This window comes from Mustela putorius, unplaced genomic scaffold (genome assembly GCF_011764305.1).
Source record: "Mustela putorius furo isolate JIRA1106 unplaced genomic scaffold, ASM1176430v1.1 tig00537248_pilon_pilon_pilon, whole genome shotgun sequence".
In the NCBI taxonomy this organism is placed as follows: Eukaryota; Metazoa; Chordata; class Mammalia; order Carnivora; family Mustelidae; genus Mustela; species Mustela putorius.
The window spans coordinates 9,274,553-9,290,317 of record NW_025422387.1 but is presented as its reverse complement, the minus strand read 5'-3'; the positions used below and the strand labels follow the sequence as shown (position 1 = coordinate 9,290,317).

The window sequence follows — 15,765 nt, the reverse complement described above, 5'->3', positions numbered from 1 at the left end:
CCTGCACGCCAGCCTGGCCTTCTCTGCTACACACTGTCTGGCCTCCATAACGGGGGGAGGAGGAAGGAGGGTAGGAAGGATATGAAAGAGAATGGAAAAAAAATCGGGGCGCCTGGGTGGCTCAGTGGATTAAAGCCTATGCCTTCAGCTCAGGTCATGATCCCAGGGTCCTGGGATCGAGCCCCACATTGGGCTCTCTGCTCAGTGGGGAGCCTGCTTCCTCCTCTCTCTCTCTGCCTGCCTCTCTGCCTATTTGTGATCTCTGTCTGTCAAATAAATAAATAAAATCTTTAAAAAAAAAAAAAGAATGGAAAAAAATGATCAATCCCTGTGTGCTCAATAGGTGTCTGACACCAACGGTTCTAAGTGCTGCACGTGGACATTCTTACTCGATTCCCACTAGAATCCATTTTACAGATGAGAAGACAGAGTCCCAGGGAGGTGACACAACATCCCGAAAGCCACACAGCCGGGAAATAATAAAAACAATGGATTGAGCAAATGCACACTACCTTTAAAATGAGACTCCCGATAAAAAGGGGCTGGAGAATGCTCCGGAGACACACACGCTCCAAATTCCTCTCCAAGTGCGACAGCCACACACTTGAGCCCTATCTGGGCGCTGACAGGTGGAGAGAGTGTTTCGCGCAAGATTCAGTGAGCATGCCGCAGTTCCAGGAAATTCCCAGCGCACCTACTGAAACGCACCCAAGAGTCCCCTTTCTCTGCAGAAAATAGTCTCAAGGTCACGGAATTTGTTCCTAATGGGAGGCTTATAAAGGGCAGGGGATGGGGCCTAGTCTGTGCTATTTATTCTGCACCTCCCAACCCCCCTTCCCAAAACCACACACACACACACACACACCTGGGCTTCACTTTCTTTGTTCAGGAGGTTCACCTCTTGAACCTGACCAGACCCCTTGCTCGCTAGCTCCTGAATGGGCGTAGCTCATGGAAGGCATTGGCTGCAGATAGGAGGGAGCGTGAATTGAGAGATCATCTCAGAATATGTATTCTCACCCCTCTCTGAACATGACCCTCATGCTGGATTCTCTCTGTGGTTCACTCCCTCATGCTGGACTCACTCGTCTCTGTGGTTCCAGCCCTCATGGGCTAAGTTTACCCCACACCTCGCCCCTGCAACCCAAGGGGCGGTATTGGCTCCCACTGTTGCTGGCCCCAGAGATCTCCAGCCTCTCTTGCTGGCTTCCCTAACCCCACTCACCCCCTCTGTAAGTAGCTCTTATAGGAAAGTAAACGTTTCCTGCTTGAATAGGGTGAGATGAAGCTGTTTCCTGCCAAGGCCCTCCCTGATCTAAAGCCCATGGTGGACAGGGTGCCTGGGTGGCTCAGTGGGTTAAGCCTCTGCCTTCAGCTCAGGTCATGATCTCAGGGTCCTGGGATCGAGCCCCACTTCGGGGCTCTCTGCTCAGCAGGGAGCCTACTTCCCTCTCTCTCTCTGCCTGCCTCTCTACCTACTTGTGATCTCTCTCTGTCAAATAAATAAATAAATAACACTTTTTTAAAAGACACACACAAACAAAACAAAAACAATAAATAAATAAATAAAGCCTGTGGTGGAACTAGAAAAAAAAAAAGATCCTAGATTTTAACTGTCTCTCTAAAACCAGTTTCAGGCCAAAGTGAAGTCAAGGAAGAAGAAGAAAGATCAAAGATCTCACTCGGCCTCAGACACCATCTCTCTTCATACAAGCTCAGAGCAATGGATAAAGGCTGGCCATTGTATCCAGACAGACCTTGATTCAAATCCTGACTCTGTCACAGAGGTCTAGGTCTAGGAGGCCTTAGCCCCACTGCTTACCTCCCCTGAGACTCAGTCTGCTCATATGCACAATGGGCTCCCTACTGCCCAGGACTGTTGAGTGGGCAGGACAATGGATGGAACGCCGTCCCGTGGTACCTGGAGCCATAATGGATGCTCAGTAAATTCTTGGTCCCTTCCTCTCCCCACACTTCCCTCTTCCTTTACCTAAATTCTGTCCTTAATAAGTAAGAAGGCAAGAAAATAATAACCATCACGCCAATACATTAGGATTGCTTCATGACTCACAGAGAACGTCCATGGCTCTTATTTCGTTCCTTTAGGCAAGTTGGAACTCTTACAGGTGAAAGGACCTAGCTTTCAAATGTCTGCAGCCAACTGGATCAAGAGAAGAAGCCGTCAACATTTGGATCAAAAGCAAGAAAGATCAGGGTTTCTGGAAATAAGAAAACCTCAGTTATTCACCGTATCGATTACCGATTGCTCTGAAACGAACCGCCTCAAAAGTGATAGCTTCAGTGAACAATAAGTTTAGGGGTGCACGGGTGGCACAGTCGGTGGAGCGTCCGACTCTTGGTATCGGCTCAGGTCACGATCTCAGCGTCGTGAGATCGAGCCCCACATTGGGCTCCACACTGGGCGGGGCATCTGCTTAAGATCCTCTCCCCGACACACACTCGTGCTCTCTCTCTTGCTCTTTCTAAAAACAAAATTACAAATAAAATAAAATAAAAGAAAGATACTGTTAAAAAAAGAACAAACCTGTAAGCTTGTTCTGAGACTTACCTTCCTCCGAAGGTCTGGAGGTCTTCATCTTAGTGTCTCACGTGGACAGCGTGACGACGTTCAACTCACAGGCTAACCCAAATCCACTCATCGTCTTACAACAAACTTGGTATCTCTCCATAAGTCGGTGGGACGTGAACCTTCCAAACACGCTCTTGAGTCAGGAACCAGCGAGTCCACTGTACCCAGCTCTCTTAATCTGTAGATCAGGAAACCATGGTCCAGAGAGACTGAGTGACTTTCCTCGGATCACACAGGAGAGCCCAGGAAGAAGAGACTAAACCTGGGCCCCATGCTTGATCTCTTTCTCTCCTCCCTTTAGACGTCCATATCCAGGAAGTCACAGTTCTGACCCTGTGCCTCCCACCAGAGCTGCCTCGGTTTCCCTTCCTCATGATTCTCTCCCCTCCCCCGGGGATGCTGCGAGCACTAATGAGTTAATGTGTCTAAAAGCCTGCAGAACCTCGAATGAGATATAATTACAGAGAATTACCATCCACAGCCTTCTGGGAAGGATTTTGTCAGGGAGTAGGTAAATAAATTATGTCCTGTGGTTCTCTCTTCCCCACGGGCTCCTTAACTCTCCCAGAAAATGTTCCCCAGCGACTGAGGTGTTGGAGACCCTTGGCCGGCCCAGCCTCCCGCAATCCGGGGCTCCCTTCTTGTCTCTAGACACTTTCCAGGCTGCGCCCAGTCTGGACATACATCTCTGGGATCTTGTTCTTCTCAGGATGGATCCAAAGCCCTGGTTTCCAGGCCACAGGGGACCCCCACCCCCTACCCTGGCCACGTTCAGCCCCAGCCCCAGGTGAGTGGTTTCCAAGAGTTAACCATCCTCCACAGAATTCCTGGGCGAATACCATCCAGGCTGCCAGATTTATTGCCTTTTAATGTCTCCCGTGTGGTTCCATTAGCTTTCCCTCCTGATCCGTCTATCTTTTCCATCTGACTTCTCCTCGCCCATGTTCCATAACCCTGGGTTACATATCTTCCCATTAGCTTCTGCATTGAGATCTGGGCATAAAAAGTCACCGGGCTCCCCAACCACCTCCGCCACCCCCGCATCGAAATATTTACTTAGATGTTCCTTATCTCTTCCTGAGCATCTCTCTGCGTCTCTCATTTTCTCTGGCAGCTGCAGGTCCCCTCTCCTGCTTCGGAGAACTTCTCGATAGAGCTGTGGTTGCTTGTTAAATTGACCTCTAACTTGGTTGACTCATCAACCCCACTCTGCCAGGAACCCCTTTCTTTTGTTTCTGTTTTAGTCAATGCCCCCACCCTGAGCTACTGTCCCTAACCTGGCTCCAACAGCCGGTGGCTGCACTGTCCCCAAGGTCTTTCCCTATCTGCCCTCCCTGAAGGACAACATCCCAATGGCTGAGCCTGGCCGTCCACAGGCTGGGAGCATAACTGACTGACGTCTCAGACACAAGAGTCTGCAGCCAGGCGGGCTGAGTTCAAATCCTGCCCCTGGCACTTCTTCATCTCCTTGTGACTTGGGGTTAAGTTATTCAACTTCTCTGTGCTTTGCTTTCCTGATCTGTAAACTAGGGAGACGACAGCACCAACTTCCTTCGTGGTAGGGGTGGGTGAGGCCAGGATTAGACTCATAATATGTGTCAAGTGTTTAACACAACACAGGGTAAGTGCTAGATAAATATTAACCCTCGGTATTTGCCAGCTAGCCAGGCGCTTAGGCCTTGACCCTCCCTGGCTTGCACCATCAACCAATTTGCCATCCCCTAAATACTTTCATGCTCCTGTCCACGTCTCTGGGTGTCTCTTTGTGCCCTCTGCTCTGTCCTGAATATCTCCCCTCCCCACGACATACCACTTGGGGGATTTGACTCCTCTCTATGGCCCAGCTCGAATGTCCCCTCCTCCAGCTCGAATGTCCCCTCCTCCATGACGCCTCCCTCCGTGCCCTGCAGCTAGCCATTGATTCCCCTTCAATGCTACGCAGCTCTAACAGGCTACACCCCTTTCCATGCCCTTAAGACTCAGCCCAAGAGGAGCACCTGGGTGGCGCAGTGAGTTGGGCAGCGATCTTGGGATCCTGGGGGCTGTGGGGTCAAGCCCGTCGGGGGGCTTCAGACTCAGGGCAGAGTCTGCTTGGGATTTTCTCTCCCTCTCCCTCTGCCCCCTCCCTCCCTTCTCTCTCTCTCTCTAATAAATAAATGAAACTTTAAGAAAAAGATTCAGCCCAAGGATTACCCACTCTAGAAGTCTCTCCTGGCATCGTGTGGAGACTCTAAGGGCTGGCGTGTACGTGAATAGATCAGTGATGATGGCAGCCAGCCCAGACTTACTTTGTTCTCAACCTGAATCCGGTCACCTTTGAGGACCTGCTGCTGTGTACCCGTGTTTCCCCACCTGTTTCATGTTTTTATTCCATACTGGTCTTTCAGACCCTAAGAGCTATTCATCTTAGACTCAAAATACCTTTGACCCTGAGAAATTGCTGTGGACCCCTTCATTTGTTGATCCATTCCACAAACTACCTCGAGTGTCTACTACGTTCCTGGAGAGGTAGTGTTCTAGGCACTGGGGATACAAATTTGAACCACCCAGAAAGCTCCTGACCTGACAAGAGTCTAGGGAGGAAGACAGATTAACAATTGGCCCATCACCTAAAGGTACAACTCTGATAAGGGCCATGAAGGAGAGACAAGGTGCTGTAGCGGGTGTGGAATGGGGGTTCACGCCTATTCTGAAGGGCCAGGAAAGGCTTCTCAAGGGAAGTAAGCTTTGAGCTGAGCTTTGAAGCATGAACAGGAGTCACACGAGTGACGAGGAGGCAGCATCCTGGGCCCTGTTAGAGGAAGCGTGGCGAGAATGAATACTTCCCCCCCGCCCAAACCAGGGTGTCTTGTATCAGTCAGCTACCACTGCGAAACAAGCAAGTATCTTGCCTCAGGGGCTATAAGAAGAAGCATTTGTTTCTTACATGCTCCCAGGTTGGTTGAACTTGGCTGGGCTCAGCTAGGCTTTTGTGCTGCAAGCTGTGGGTCTGTCGGGGCTTAGCTCCCAGAGGCGAATCGGAATCCAGCCTGCTCCTTGTGCCCTCCTTCCAAGTGGGACCCAGGCTTCAGGGGCAATGGCTCTTCAGGGAAACCTCCTCAGTGGGTAGCAGCAGAGGCACAAGAGAACCAGGAGAAAATGGGAGGAGCCCTGGGGTTGGAACTGGCCGCTTTTTCATTTCTGCCCACTTTTGTTCATCTGACCTAGCCCAAAGCCACAGGTCAGGGAAGTGACCTCGGTCTCAAGTGAGAGGGACTTCCAAGGCCCAAGGCCAAGCAGACACACCAGAGTGAAGGTGTGGGTTCCGCCATTCCATCTGCCACAAGGCGAGAGGAGAGAAAAACGTCTACGAGCTTGAGGCAGATCGAATCAGAGAGCAGAACCAGACCCCGCAGAACTTCGAAACTCCAATTAAAATGTGGTCTTTCCCTGAAGAGCGATGGAAGCTACGGAAGGTGCATAGCGAGGTGGCGAATGATGATTCGACCTGGGTTCTAAAATCCTCCTCTGGGTGCTTGTAGGGGAGCACCCTGAAATACTAAGTAAGAAATCACAAAAATAATATTGAAAATCCCACATGCCCTACAGCTCCAGTTCTGCACGGATTTTCAGTGTATGTGTGTGCGCGCGTGTGAGTGTTTATGCTTGCACATTTGTACACCCAGTCCTCCCTTGGAGCATGTAGCTCCCCAGGATTTATCTTTCCACACATCTGAAGAGCAGCTTATCTGCATATCGACTGAACCAACCCTTCTATTGCTCCATCTGTGGAACTCCCAGAATTTCACACTTTTCCAACATGGAGCACAGGAAGATTTCTGCGTGCTGGACAGATGTCAGTGGACTTCACTCCCAGCTGCTTCCCTTATCGCCATGACGTCCAGCATAACAATCCAACTTCCAACCATTCTGTACTTTCAAGTTCACCGAGGATTTTATCCATGGGGCCCCAGGAGATGGAGCAAGAAGCTTTAGCCCCTGGATAGGGTACTAAGGGATCAAGAAGTTGTCCGACTGGCTTTGTTCGTGATGTCGGGAATCAATGAGTCTAAAACCCATCATCTGCACTCAAAACCCAAGCAAGCTGGCTTTTCCACCAGCTTGTCTGTCCTGAAACTCTGAAACTTACATCGGTAAATCCAGCTGATGATGCTCTGTTTTCTAAAATTGTTTGACCAGTGGGGACAGTGACTACCCAGGAGGTATGTTCAGAAACGCATCCCAGAACTCCTGCAAACACCTTTGGACCTCCTTCCCCTGCAAACATTCCTGAAAGTCCCTGGCTTCCCCCAGTCAAGAGAAACATCTGTCTTAAGGGTAGTCAGCCAGAAAAACCTGTTTGCCAGCAAAATTTCACTAGTTTTCACAAAGACACAGAAAGAGAGGGGCCATGTGATGAGAAAAGCCATCAGCCAGAGGAGCAAGGACTAGAGACTGACCTTCTTTCTTCCCCAGCCGTGAAACCACAGATCAGCTCTACGTCTCAGTTCTGCACCAGGCCATCAAGGTGGGGGTGGCGGAGATAAAGAAGCAGGCTTAGTTGCTTTAGTGCAACACAAGAAACAAGGTCAACACAGCAGGGCTGCAAGTTTGCAAAGCTGGGGCGAAAATTCAAGCAGCTTCTCTCCTGTCAGCCTTTCAGGACAGGAGGGAAAGATTTACCGCCAGCCTCGCCTGACAGCCTTTTTAGAGCCATTGCAAATGGATTTGAGACAGCAGAGTAGTGGGCTGAACTGACCACGGAGGGACCGTGGCAGGCTCATTTTAAGACCCATCCAGCAGCACGGGCACCATAAAGGGGTGCTCCTTGCCAGAAAAGAGCACAAAAGATTCCGCTGGAACCTTCGAAGGCCAATGCTCTTAAAACACATGGCCAAGTTGCTGAGGGTTTCAAGACGTAAATGTTTTCAGCACGCTTGCTCAGCCTGGCATTTTCTGTCCATTTAGCAAGATCTGCCTGCAGTGTAGGCAAAAGTCTTGAGGTCCCGTTGATGGGGTAGCGCATTTATTATTGATAAAGGCCAAGGAAGAATGGCTTTTGTGTCTGGGTAACACCTGGCCCGACAGACTTACTGTTTATGTAGTGGATATTCATGATTTACCCCTAGATGCCATGTGCTACCATCTCTCGGCAGAGTACCCACTTTGTCTGACCTGGTCTCTCTTTTTTCTAGAGGGATGATTCCTTAAATGTCAAATTCAATATGAATTATTAAAAATATATTCCCTGTATATCAATTCACAATAAAAAGTCATCCTTCATATAAAATATAATACATTCTGGCATGAATAATATATTCCAGGAAATAAAAGAAAGTAATGTATCAGTGAAACTGTATATGTATGTTTAGAAATATACATACACACACACACACATATCTATAAATATTTTATATACACTGTATATAATATAAACAGATAGTATGTATGTTATATACTATATATTAATATAACCAGAAGGATACATATATATTAATGTATATGTTAACATAACTATAAAGAAACACATTGAGATCAGAAATTGCTTACAAGGAATGGAAGTGGGAAAGAAATGAGGGAGAATTACTTTTCTTTTTTTTTTTTCCAAGATTTTATTTATTTGACAGAGAGAAATCACAAGTAGATGGAGAGGCAGGCAGAGAGAGAGAGAGAGAGGAGGAAGCAGGCTCCCTGCCAAGCAGAGAGCCCGATGCGGGACTCGATCCCAGGACCCTGAGATCATGACCTGAGCCGAAGGCAGCGGCTTAACCCACTGAGCCACCCAGGCGCCCCAGAGAATTACTTTTCATTTATGGTTTAGTACCTCTTAGATTTGAGACCTTGTACACATTATAACCTACTGAAGAGGAAAAGTTTTTTTTTTTTTTTTTTTTTAACTATATGCCTGGTGGGGGAGGAAGAAGGGAAGTGATTATTATTAGAATTGTGACTAAGGTTTTCTGTACATTTCACATTTACACTATGAATCTATTGACTTTTTCAATTTATTTATTTTTTTGCTTTTGCTTTTGCTTTTGTTGATGTTTTTGTTGTTGTTGACTTTTTTAATCAGAAAAAAAATGCCTGCTTATTTGCTTCTTTATCGATGGCAAATGCACACGTATGCCGTGTAATTCCAAATTGTTTATAGTGGAAAAGAGGTTCACCTCCAGCCCAGGTTTCCAAGTTCAGCTCCCCATTGGAAACCAGGATCTCCAGATAAATATTTATGTGAAAATAACAGTTTGGGGTGTTTGTTTGTCTTTTTCCCCATAGCATGGGTACAGAGTGTGATCTTGGGAAATACAGGGATTAAACAGAGGGAAAAGGGTGTGCATGTGAGGTGGGGAGGAAGTAAAGAGAATGGGGCACATTACACTGTAATATATATTTTAAATACTCAAGGGAGCCCAGACAGGGGGTGGGGGCAGCCCCGCCGTCATCACCCAGAGCCCTTGCCCAGCTCTGTGGGGATCACCCTGGGCACCCCTCCCCCCCCCCCCGTACCCTCCGCACTCCCCACCTCCCCAAGCATTGCACCCCCCCCACCCCACGTTGCTCTGGAACCCAGGACAAAGAAAGGCAAGTCGACCTGGTCCCAGGCGGTGGGTATGGGTGGGGGAAGGAATGGGGAGGTACCTGAGAAGGGGACCTCAGATGGAGAAGCCCACACTGTCCTCCTCCTGTTGTGTTTTTTTTTTCCCTTTCCCCCTCTATAAACACGTGATTAATGCCTCCAAAAGAGGCACAAACCCACCTCCCCTGAGGCAAGGGAGCCTGCCAGATTCCCCAGCCTTAATTCTGCTGTTAACACTCCTAACACTCCTCAGGCAGAGGGATGAAGAGTAAATCCCCTCCTTTACAAAGCGGACCTGCCGGCAATGTGGTTTGTTTAAAGTCCCTCTCCTGGGCTATTGACCTGCCTGCCTCCCGTTTGCTCAGAGGGAGTGAAGGTTTTAAAATTAAAAATTAAACACGCACACCTTCCTCTAATGCACGTTCTAGTTTGTAAAGCCCAATCGCCAAGGACCCCCCTCCCCAAATGGACCCAGGTTTGGCAGAATCTTCCTTTCATTCTCCCAACCGGCATCGGGGAACAGTGGGGAGAGCGAAAGGATGCGCGGTGACAGTTTCCACAGGCTCCTTTCTCATTTGGTTTGCAAGAGACATACTGACTTATTTAAGGGGGAAAAAAAAAAAAGTAAAGCTGTACACGCCCCAGGATTGTGCAAATAAACCACAACCACCGAGCCTGGGAAGAATGTCCATACGCATCTATTTTTCTTTTTAAGCTATCCTCTTTGATTTCCATTTCAGAGCAGTTCAACAATATATAGTCCATAGTCAACTCAGCAGAAGAGCTACATGAATTAGAAATGTGAGAATATATAGATATCAGACGTTCTACTCAAATCTAAGTGTTTCTGTTTGTTGGGTTTCTTTTCAAGAGCACAGAGCCTAACATAGGACCCAAACTCACGATCTTGAAATCAAGACCTGAGCTGAGGTCAAGAGTCCGATGCTTAACCGACTGAGCCACCCAAGCACCCCTTCAATCTTGGTTTTTAATGATTTGGTATCTTCCAAAGAAACTTGGGAATAGTCCATCAATAAACAGAGAAGAAATGAAAGAAGAAAATCTCACCGTCTTGCAAACCCCTAACGACACGTTGGATCCATCCAGAAAATGGTCATCAGAAGCTACTCATAAATCAAGAAGAACGAGAAGTAACATTATACCCCTCCTGATGGACGTATACAGCGCCATCTCTAAAGAGGGTTTGCCCAAAGAATCAAGTCTGAGCCCTCACACTTCTCTGTCTAAACTGAGACTGTAGGAAATCCAGGGGATAGAGAAACACAACCAATGGACACCACAGAGATGCAAATGGTAAGAGCCATACAGATCCATGATTTCAATTTAAAACTTTTTGAAGGGAAAATAATAAGTGGAAGGAGGGTATAAGAGATTCATCCCCAAACACAGTGGAGACACCTTGTCCTCATTGTGACTAGAACAAGCCAGCTGTAATGAAATCGTAAGAAGAGTAGAAACAATCAGAGAACACTGAGACCAACTGAGTATTTCATAACACTGTGCAATCATTGTCTTTTGGAGTGTGTGTTATAACAGTATTATGGTTAGTGGGGTTTTCCTTTTTTTCTTTTTTTAAAGATTTTACTTATTTATTTGACAGAGAGAGAGATCACAAGTAGACAGAGAGGCAGGCAGAGAGAGGGGGGAAGCACGCTCCCCGCTGAGCAGAGAGCCTGATACGGGGCTCAATCCCAGGACCCTGAGACCATGACCCAAGCCGAAGGCAGAGGCTTTAACCCACTGAGCCACCTAGGTGCCTCTAATCTTATCTTTCTTGTTCAGCAATTGTGGAAGATTAATATGATTGGTTTGACCACTATATGACCATTTTATAGATAAGGAAACTGAGGCTCAGGGAACCAAAGTGACTTGCCGTACGGTGCCAAGACAAGAAGAAGAGCCGCTGATGAGCTAGGACATCTAGCTATTAAGTCTTTCTTTGTGACCTTGAAAAAGTACTTGTCCTCTTAGGTCTCCTTTTACCTAGCTATAAGGCTGGGCTAATGATTCACAAAAGCAAATTTTACTCGTAGGGTTTTTTCTGCCATACTTCTATCCCCTTTTTATTTTTTTCTGTCTTCCCAGGAATGTGCCATAGCCTGGTATGGAAGAAAGGGCAACTGGGTCCTGGGTTCCAATTATTGTTCTGCTATCTGCTATTAGAATGACCTTGAGCAAGTCATTTAATCTCTCCGAGCCTCACCTTTCCCAACCATAAACTAGGGAAGGAAACAGTATCTCTCTCTGGGCACGCCTGGAATGATCAAGACAGCGGAGAGAGAATGGCCACCTCAGAGTCCAGTTGGGGCAGGTGTTTCCAGTAAGGATGGGTCTCTTGTACCTGCCTCCTCTCTTAACACTTCCCCAGTCATTCCCAGGCTTGTTCCTTGGGAACAAGGCTTGTTCCTCTCTCCCCTAGGTCATGGCTGAAATGTCATCTTCTCAGTGAGGGCTTCTCTGACCTCCCCCTAAAATTAACACCTCCCCAGCCCCCATTCATTACTCCCTGATTGTTTTCCCAACGACTCATCACCATCAAACATTTATTTTACCTGTTGGTGATCATTCTGCCCCCTACTCAAAGGTCTTTGCAGACAATCATTTTTGTGTTTGGTATCTCATTGGTATCTTCTTAGCCTGAGACACGCCGTGGGCCCCTGGAACATCTGTTGAATAATGAGTGAATGAATGAGTTCATGAATGCATGAGTATGAGATCTGGTACCTTGGAATGCAAGCAAAGAATAGGGCATAGGTCTTCCACAAAGTAGCTGGTCAGTAAATGCTTCTGTACTTGTTTTGTTGGGACCTTAGAATCCGCTGAGGTTACTCTGTTCACTTTTATTTTTACTTTGTTCACTTTTAAGCAACACCCAATCCACCTGAGGGAGTTCTAACAGCTTCCAGCTTTCTTAATTCTGGCTCTCCCTTAAATCATCCTTCCAGTACCTGTCCCAGTAGCCCAGAGGTCTAGAAGCTGTATTTCACCAAGGACAGTGAGCGCCACTATCCTGAGGCCATTTGCAAAGATGCTTGACTAAGAGCTTTGTTTCAAGGCAGATTAAGTGGCTCAGCAACCCCGACTTAATCTTTACAAAGGGATTACCCAATGCTGAGGTGGGTCTTGTCCACAGATTCTTTGGGGCAACAGAGCCGCAAATGTGTCTGGTATGATCAGAGAAAAGGAAGCAGCCCAGGATCCTTTATCCAGGGGGCCAGGCAAAGGTTCTAGAAGGGCCAGAGTTGCTCACAACATCCCCCCCCAGAGGAGGAGTGAGGATGTGTTGGGACGGGGGTATTGATGGCCACTTTCTGGGAAGCCTCCCTACCCAGGCACAGCTCTCTAAGCCAAAGCTGCCCCACGGCAGACCTCCCTCCCTCCTGGGCCCATTGAGAAATAGCCCTGAAAATGTTGATCATGGCTTTCCTCTCCTCCTTGCTCAGAGTACCAGCAAGTCCTGCCAGCTTTCAAAGCTTGTTTCTCATGGGAACCTTCCTCTGTCCCCACAAAAGACTGAGAGCCTAATTCATTCCTTCTACATCTCGGGGTTTCTTGCCCTGGTGTCCTCCAACAGACTCTTACAGGAGCGCGGGAGCCCATGGGTTGAAAATTCAGGCGTCTGTGAACTTGGGATTTCACTCCATTTTCATGGTTCCTCAACTCAAAATGAAATGAGGGTTTTCTTCCATGATAAACGCAGGTGACCGCACCCAGAAGGCTTTGCAGTGACGGCGACTTGGTCACCAGTGAAGCCACAAGTACTTCTTTTCATGTGACATTAGAGGTGTGATGAGAAATGCCAGTTTCCTCATCCCGACTTCAACAGTACCATGCCAGAGCCCCTGCCCGATGGCGTTCCTGAATGCTCCAATAAGGAGCCTATGTGTTACTATACTTTGGTGCTTAATACTGCTTCTATTTGAAAATTGTAATTCTACACCTTCTAAAAATCTCAGGCTGAGGAGGCATCTACAGGCTTCACCAGATAGCCCCAGGGGTCCATGGCCCCACAAGGTCACGGTGAAAGCCTTCTTGGCGATGGGATAAATGAAGCAAAGGCTTGACTGTGATGGCGAGGAAGATGGTAGCAGAGCCCAGAAACACGAAATGACCATTAATGCTTCTGTGTTTTTAAAAAGCTCTAGGAGGGGCACCTGGGTGGCTCAGTGGGTTAAGCCTCTGCCTTCGGCTCAGGTCATGATCTCAGGGTCCTGGGATCCAGCCCAGGGAGCCTGTTTCCTCTGCCTGCTTATGATCTCTCTCTCTCTCTCTCTCTCTGTCAAATAAATGAATAAAATCTTAAAAAAAAAAAAAAAAAAAAAAAGCTCTAAGAAAGCCCACTGAGAGGTGTTCCCCAAAATGTCACGCTCCACGTGTAGGAGCAGAATGTGGTTTTGTTTGGCTCTGAATCATGGGGAAGAAAACAAGTACCCTCTCCGTCTCTTCCCAGACCCTCCTTTAAGCTCAGTCTTAGAGGGGTGCTAACCCGGCTTGTACGCCCTTCCGGCGGGAGCCCTGCTTTATCATGGAGGAGACAGAGAGCCTCTAGCAGCCGAGCCCCCGGAACATTGCTTTCTTCTTACTGCTTATCATGGTCCGGTTCCCTTCTACTTCTGGAAAGTGAGGCAGGAGGACTTTATTTACACTACCTAAAGATTTCATTTTCAACAAATAGGCTATTTTGAAAAAGTGAGCCCCCCGGGGCACCTGCGTGGCTCAGTCGGTGAAGATTCTCCCTTGGGCTCAGGTCATGATCCCAGGGTGCTGGCACAGAGCTGCTTGCTCAGTGGGGAGCCTGCTTCTCCCTTTTTCTCTCCCTCTGTGCGCACTCTCTCTCTCAAATAAATAAATAAAATCTTTTTAAAAAGAAAAAGAAAAAAAGAGTCAATTATAAAAATACAAATTAAGGAAATCGTTATGAAGATGGTAACAGGTCTGTAAAATATGAGTGTGCTATGTCACAACGACCCCTCCCACCCCCAGTCTTACCAGCAAGGGAACTGAGGCCAGAGGCTTGCCCAGTGCCTGTTAATTCCCCCAGCAAAGTGCAAGGCCTTTCCCTGTGGCATTCTCTGGCAGCTGGTGGCCTGCCATCTGCCCCTTCTCATCCTCTTAGATCTCTGCGGGGCCAGGGCTAGAGAAGCCAGGGACTCGAAGTTCCCAGCACGGGTGTCAAACATGCCTTCTGAGTGTCCTGGCTCCAGGGTCCCCCGTCCTGAAGGGCCCAGCTGAGTGGGGCTTTCATCAGCCTCTGAGAGGTGGCAACGAGTTTCAGGGCAGGACGTCTGCTGCCCACTGCTCCCCACTTGGGCAGACCAGGCAGAGTGCTGGAAAGACTGGGAGCAAGATTCCAGAGGCATCTGGACAGTATCAGTCACTCAACTGTCGGGCCAGTGCGGTGGGGTGGGGCTGGTGGCAGGGGGCAGAAACTGGCTGGAGGGTGGAGTCAGAAATCCCACACAGATTCCTGGGGCCAGACCCGACTGACTCCCAGGGAGGACGGCCACGATGCACTAGGGCTGCAAATCCCGCACGCTGCCCAGCCCTCATTAGGCGGCAGGACCAAAGGCAGCTGAAAGTCAATGATGTATTTGTCTGACAGAGGAAATGGGAGGGAGGGGCTGGTGGGCAGAGAGGGATGAGAGAGGCAGCCAGACTACTCCACTGGGCAGCACTTGAGGACAGCAAGGGGGTGGGGGGGGGCAAGGCTCGCCCTCTGGTCCACTTGAAGATTCCTGCTTCAAAACTAACCCTGATGGCTTCCAGACAAGTCGGCACCAAGGGTCACTTCTGGAGGCTGTAAGTGTTGTTGATGGCAGCTGTAGGGACAGGTGTAAATCTGTCCATGCATTCCTTCCCGATACCCCTCCCATCTTTCTGCACCTGAAGCAGGTCCCATTTATTACTGCAAGCCGGCCCAAGAGGCCTACACACACACACACACACAAACACACATGCACACATATGCACGATTATGCGTGTTCACAGTTAAGGCTCGGCCTGCCCTGGGGGTACTTTTTTTTTTTTTTTTTTTTAGCTCCCTTAAAGCAAACCCTATCAGCTGTTTGTTAAAGCAAAGCAAACACAAGCCTTTGCAACAACAACAACAAAAAAACAAAGAACAAAAAAAAAAAAAAAAAAGAAAAGAAAAAGAAAGAAAGAAAGAAAAAAAGAAAAGAAAAGATGCAGGGGAAAGGAAAAGAAATTTTTTGAATTTGCTACCATGAAAATGTTCTTTTAATATACCTTTCTGGGCAGACTGGGAGGCCAGTTAGGGAGGAGGCGTGGTTACAGGGAGGAAGAGCTGTGCTGTGTGGGCAGCCCACAGAGTGATGAGTCCCGGAGAGGGCACTTCACCTGAACCGGCCTTCTGGCTAGTGAACCCTCCTCCTCCTCCTCTCTCCCTGGGCCTCCCACCCCATGAGCAAAGAGCTGCCTTCCCAGGACTCGTGGGGGCCCCTGGCTCCCACCCCCACCCCACCCTCTCCACAGGAAGCCTCTAGGAAATGGCGATACCCTTCTCCATCTCTACAAATGCGCTCTGGGAATCTGGAGGCCTCCGGAGGAGGAATGCTTCCTCCGCTTGGCCGGCTAGACC

The 15,765-nt window shown here is 48.4% G+C and overlaps 1 protein-coding gene across 4 annotated transcripts in view; it reads right to left on the bottom strand.

Annotated features, from left to right (window-relative positions):
- The window catches only part of LOC101687023, a 46,874-nt gene that overhangs the window by 12,927 nt on the left and 18,182 nt on the right, over window positions 1–15,765 (bottom strand). The window contains exons 1-4 of one of the 4 annotated variants that reach the window (XR_006604790.1): window positions 2,261–2,421; window positions 2,072–2,161; window positions 1,823–1,921; window positions 513–965 (exon numbers count right to left, since the gene is read on the bottom strand). Coding sequence is in view for 2 of the 4 variants with exons in the window: in XM_045073693.1 (XP_044929628.1) it covers window positions 2,570–2,597 (28 nt within the window). In the remaining 2 variants the exon portion in view is untranslated. Of the gene's footprint in view, window positions 1–512; window positions 966–1,822; window positions 2,422–2,569; window positions 2,769–15,765 lie in introns of those variants that run through there. The other 3 variants (XR_006604789.1, XM_045073693.1, XM_045073694.1) reach the window with 3 other exon arrangements.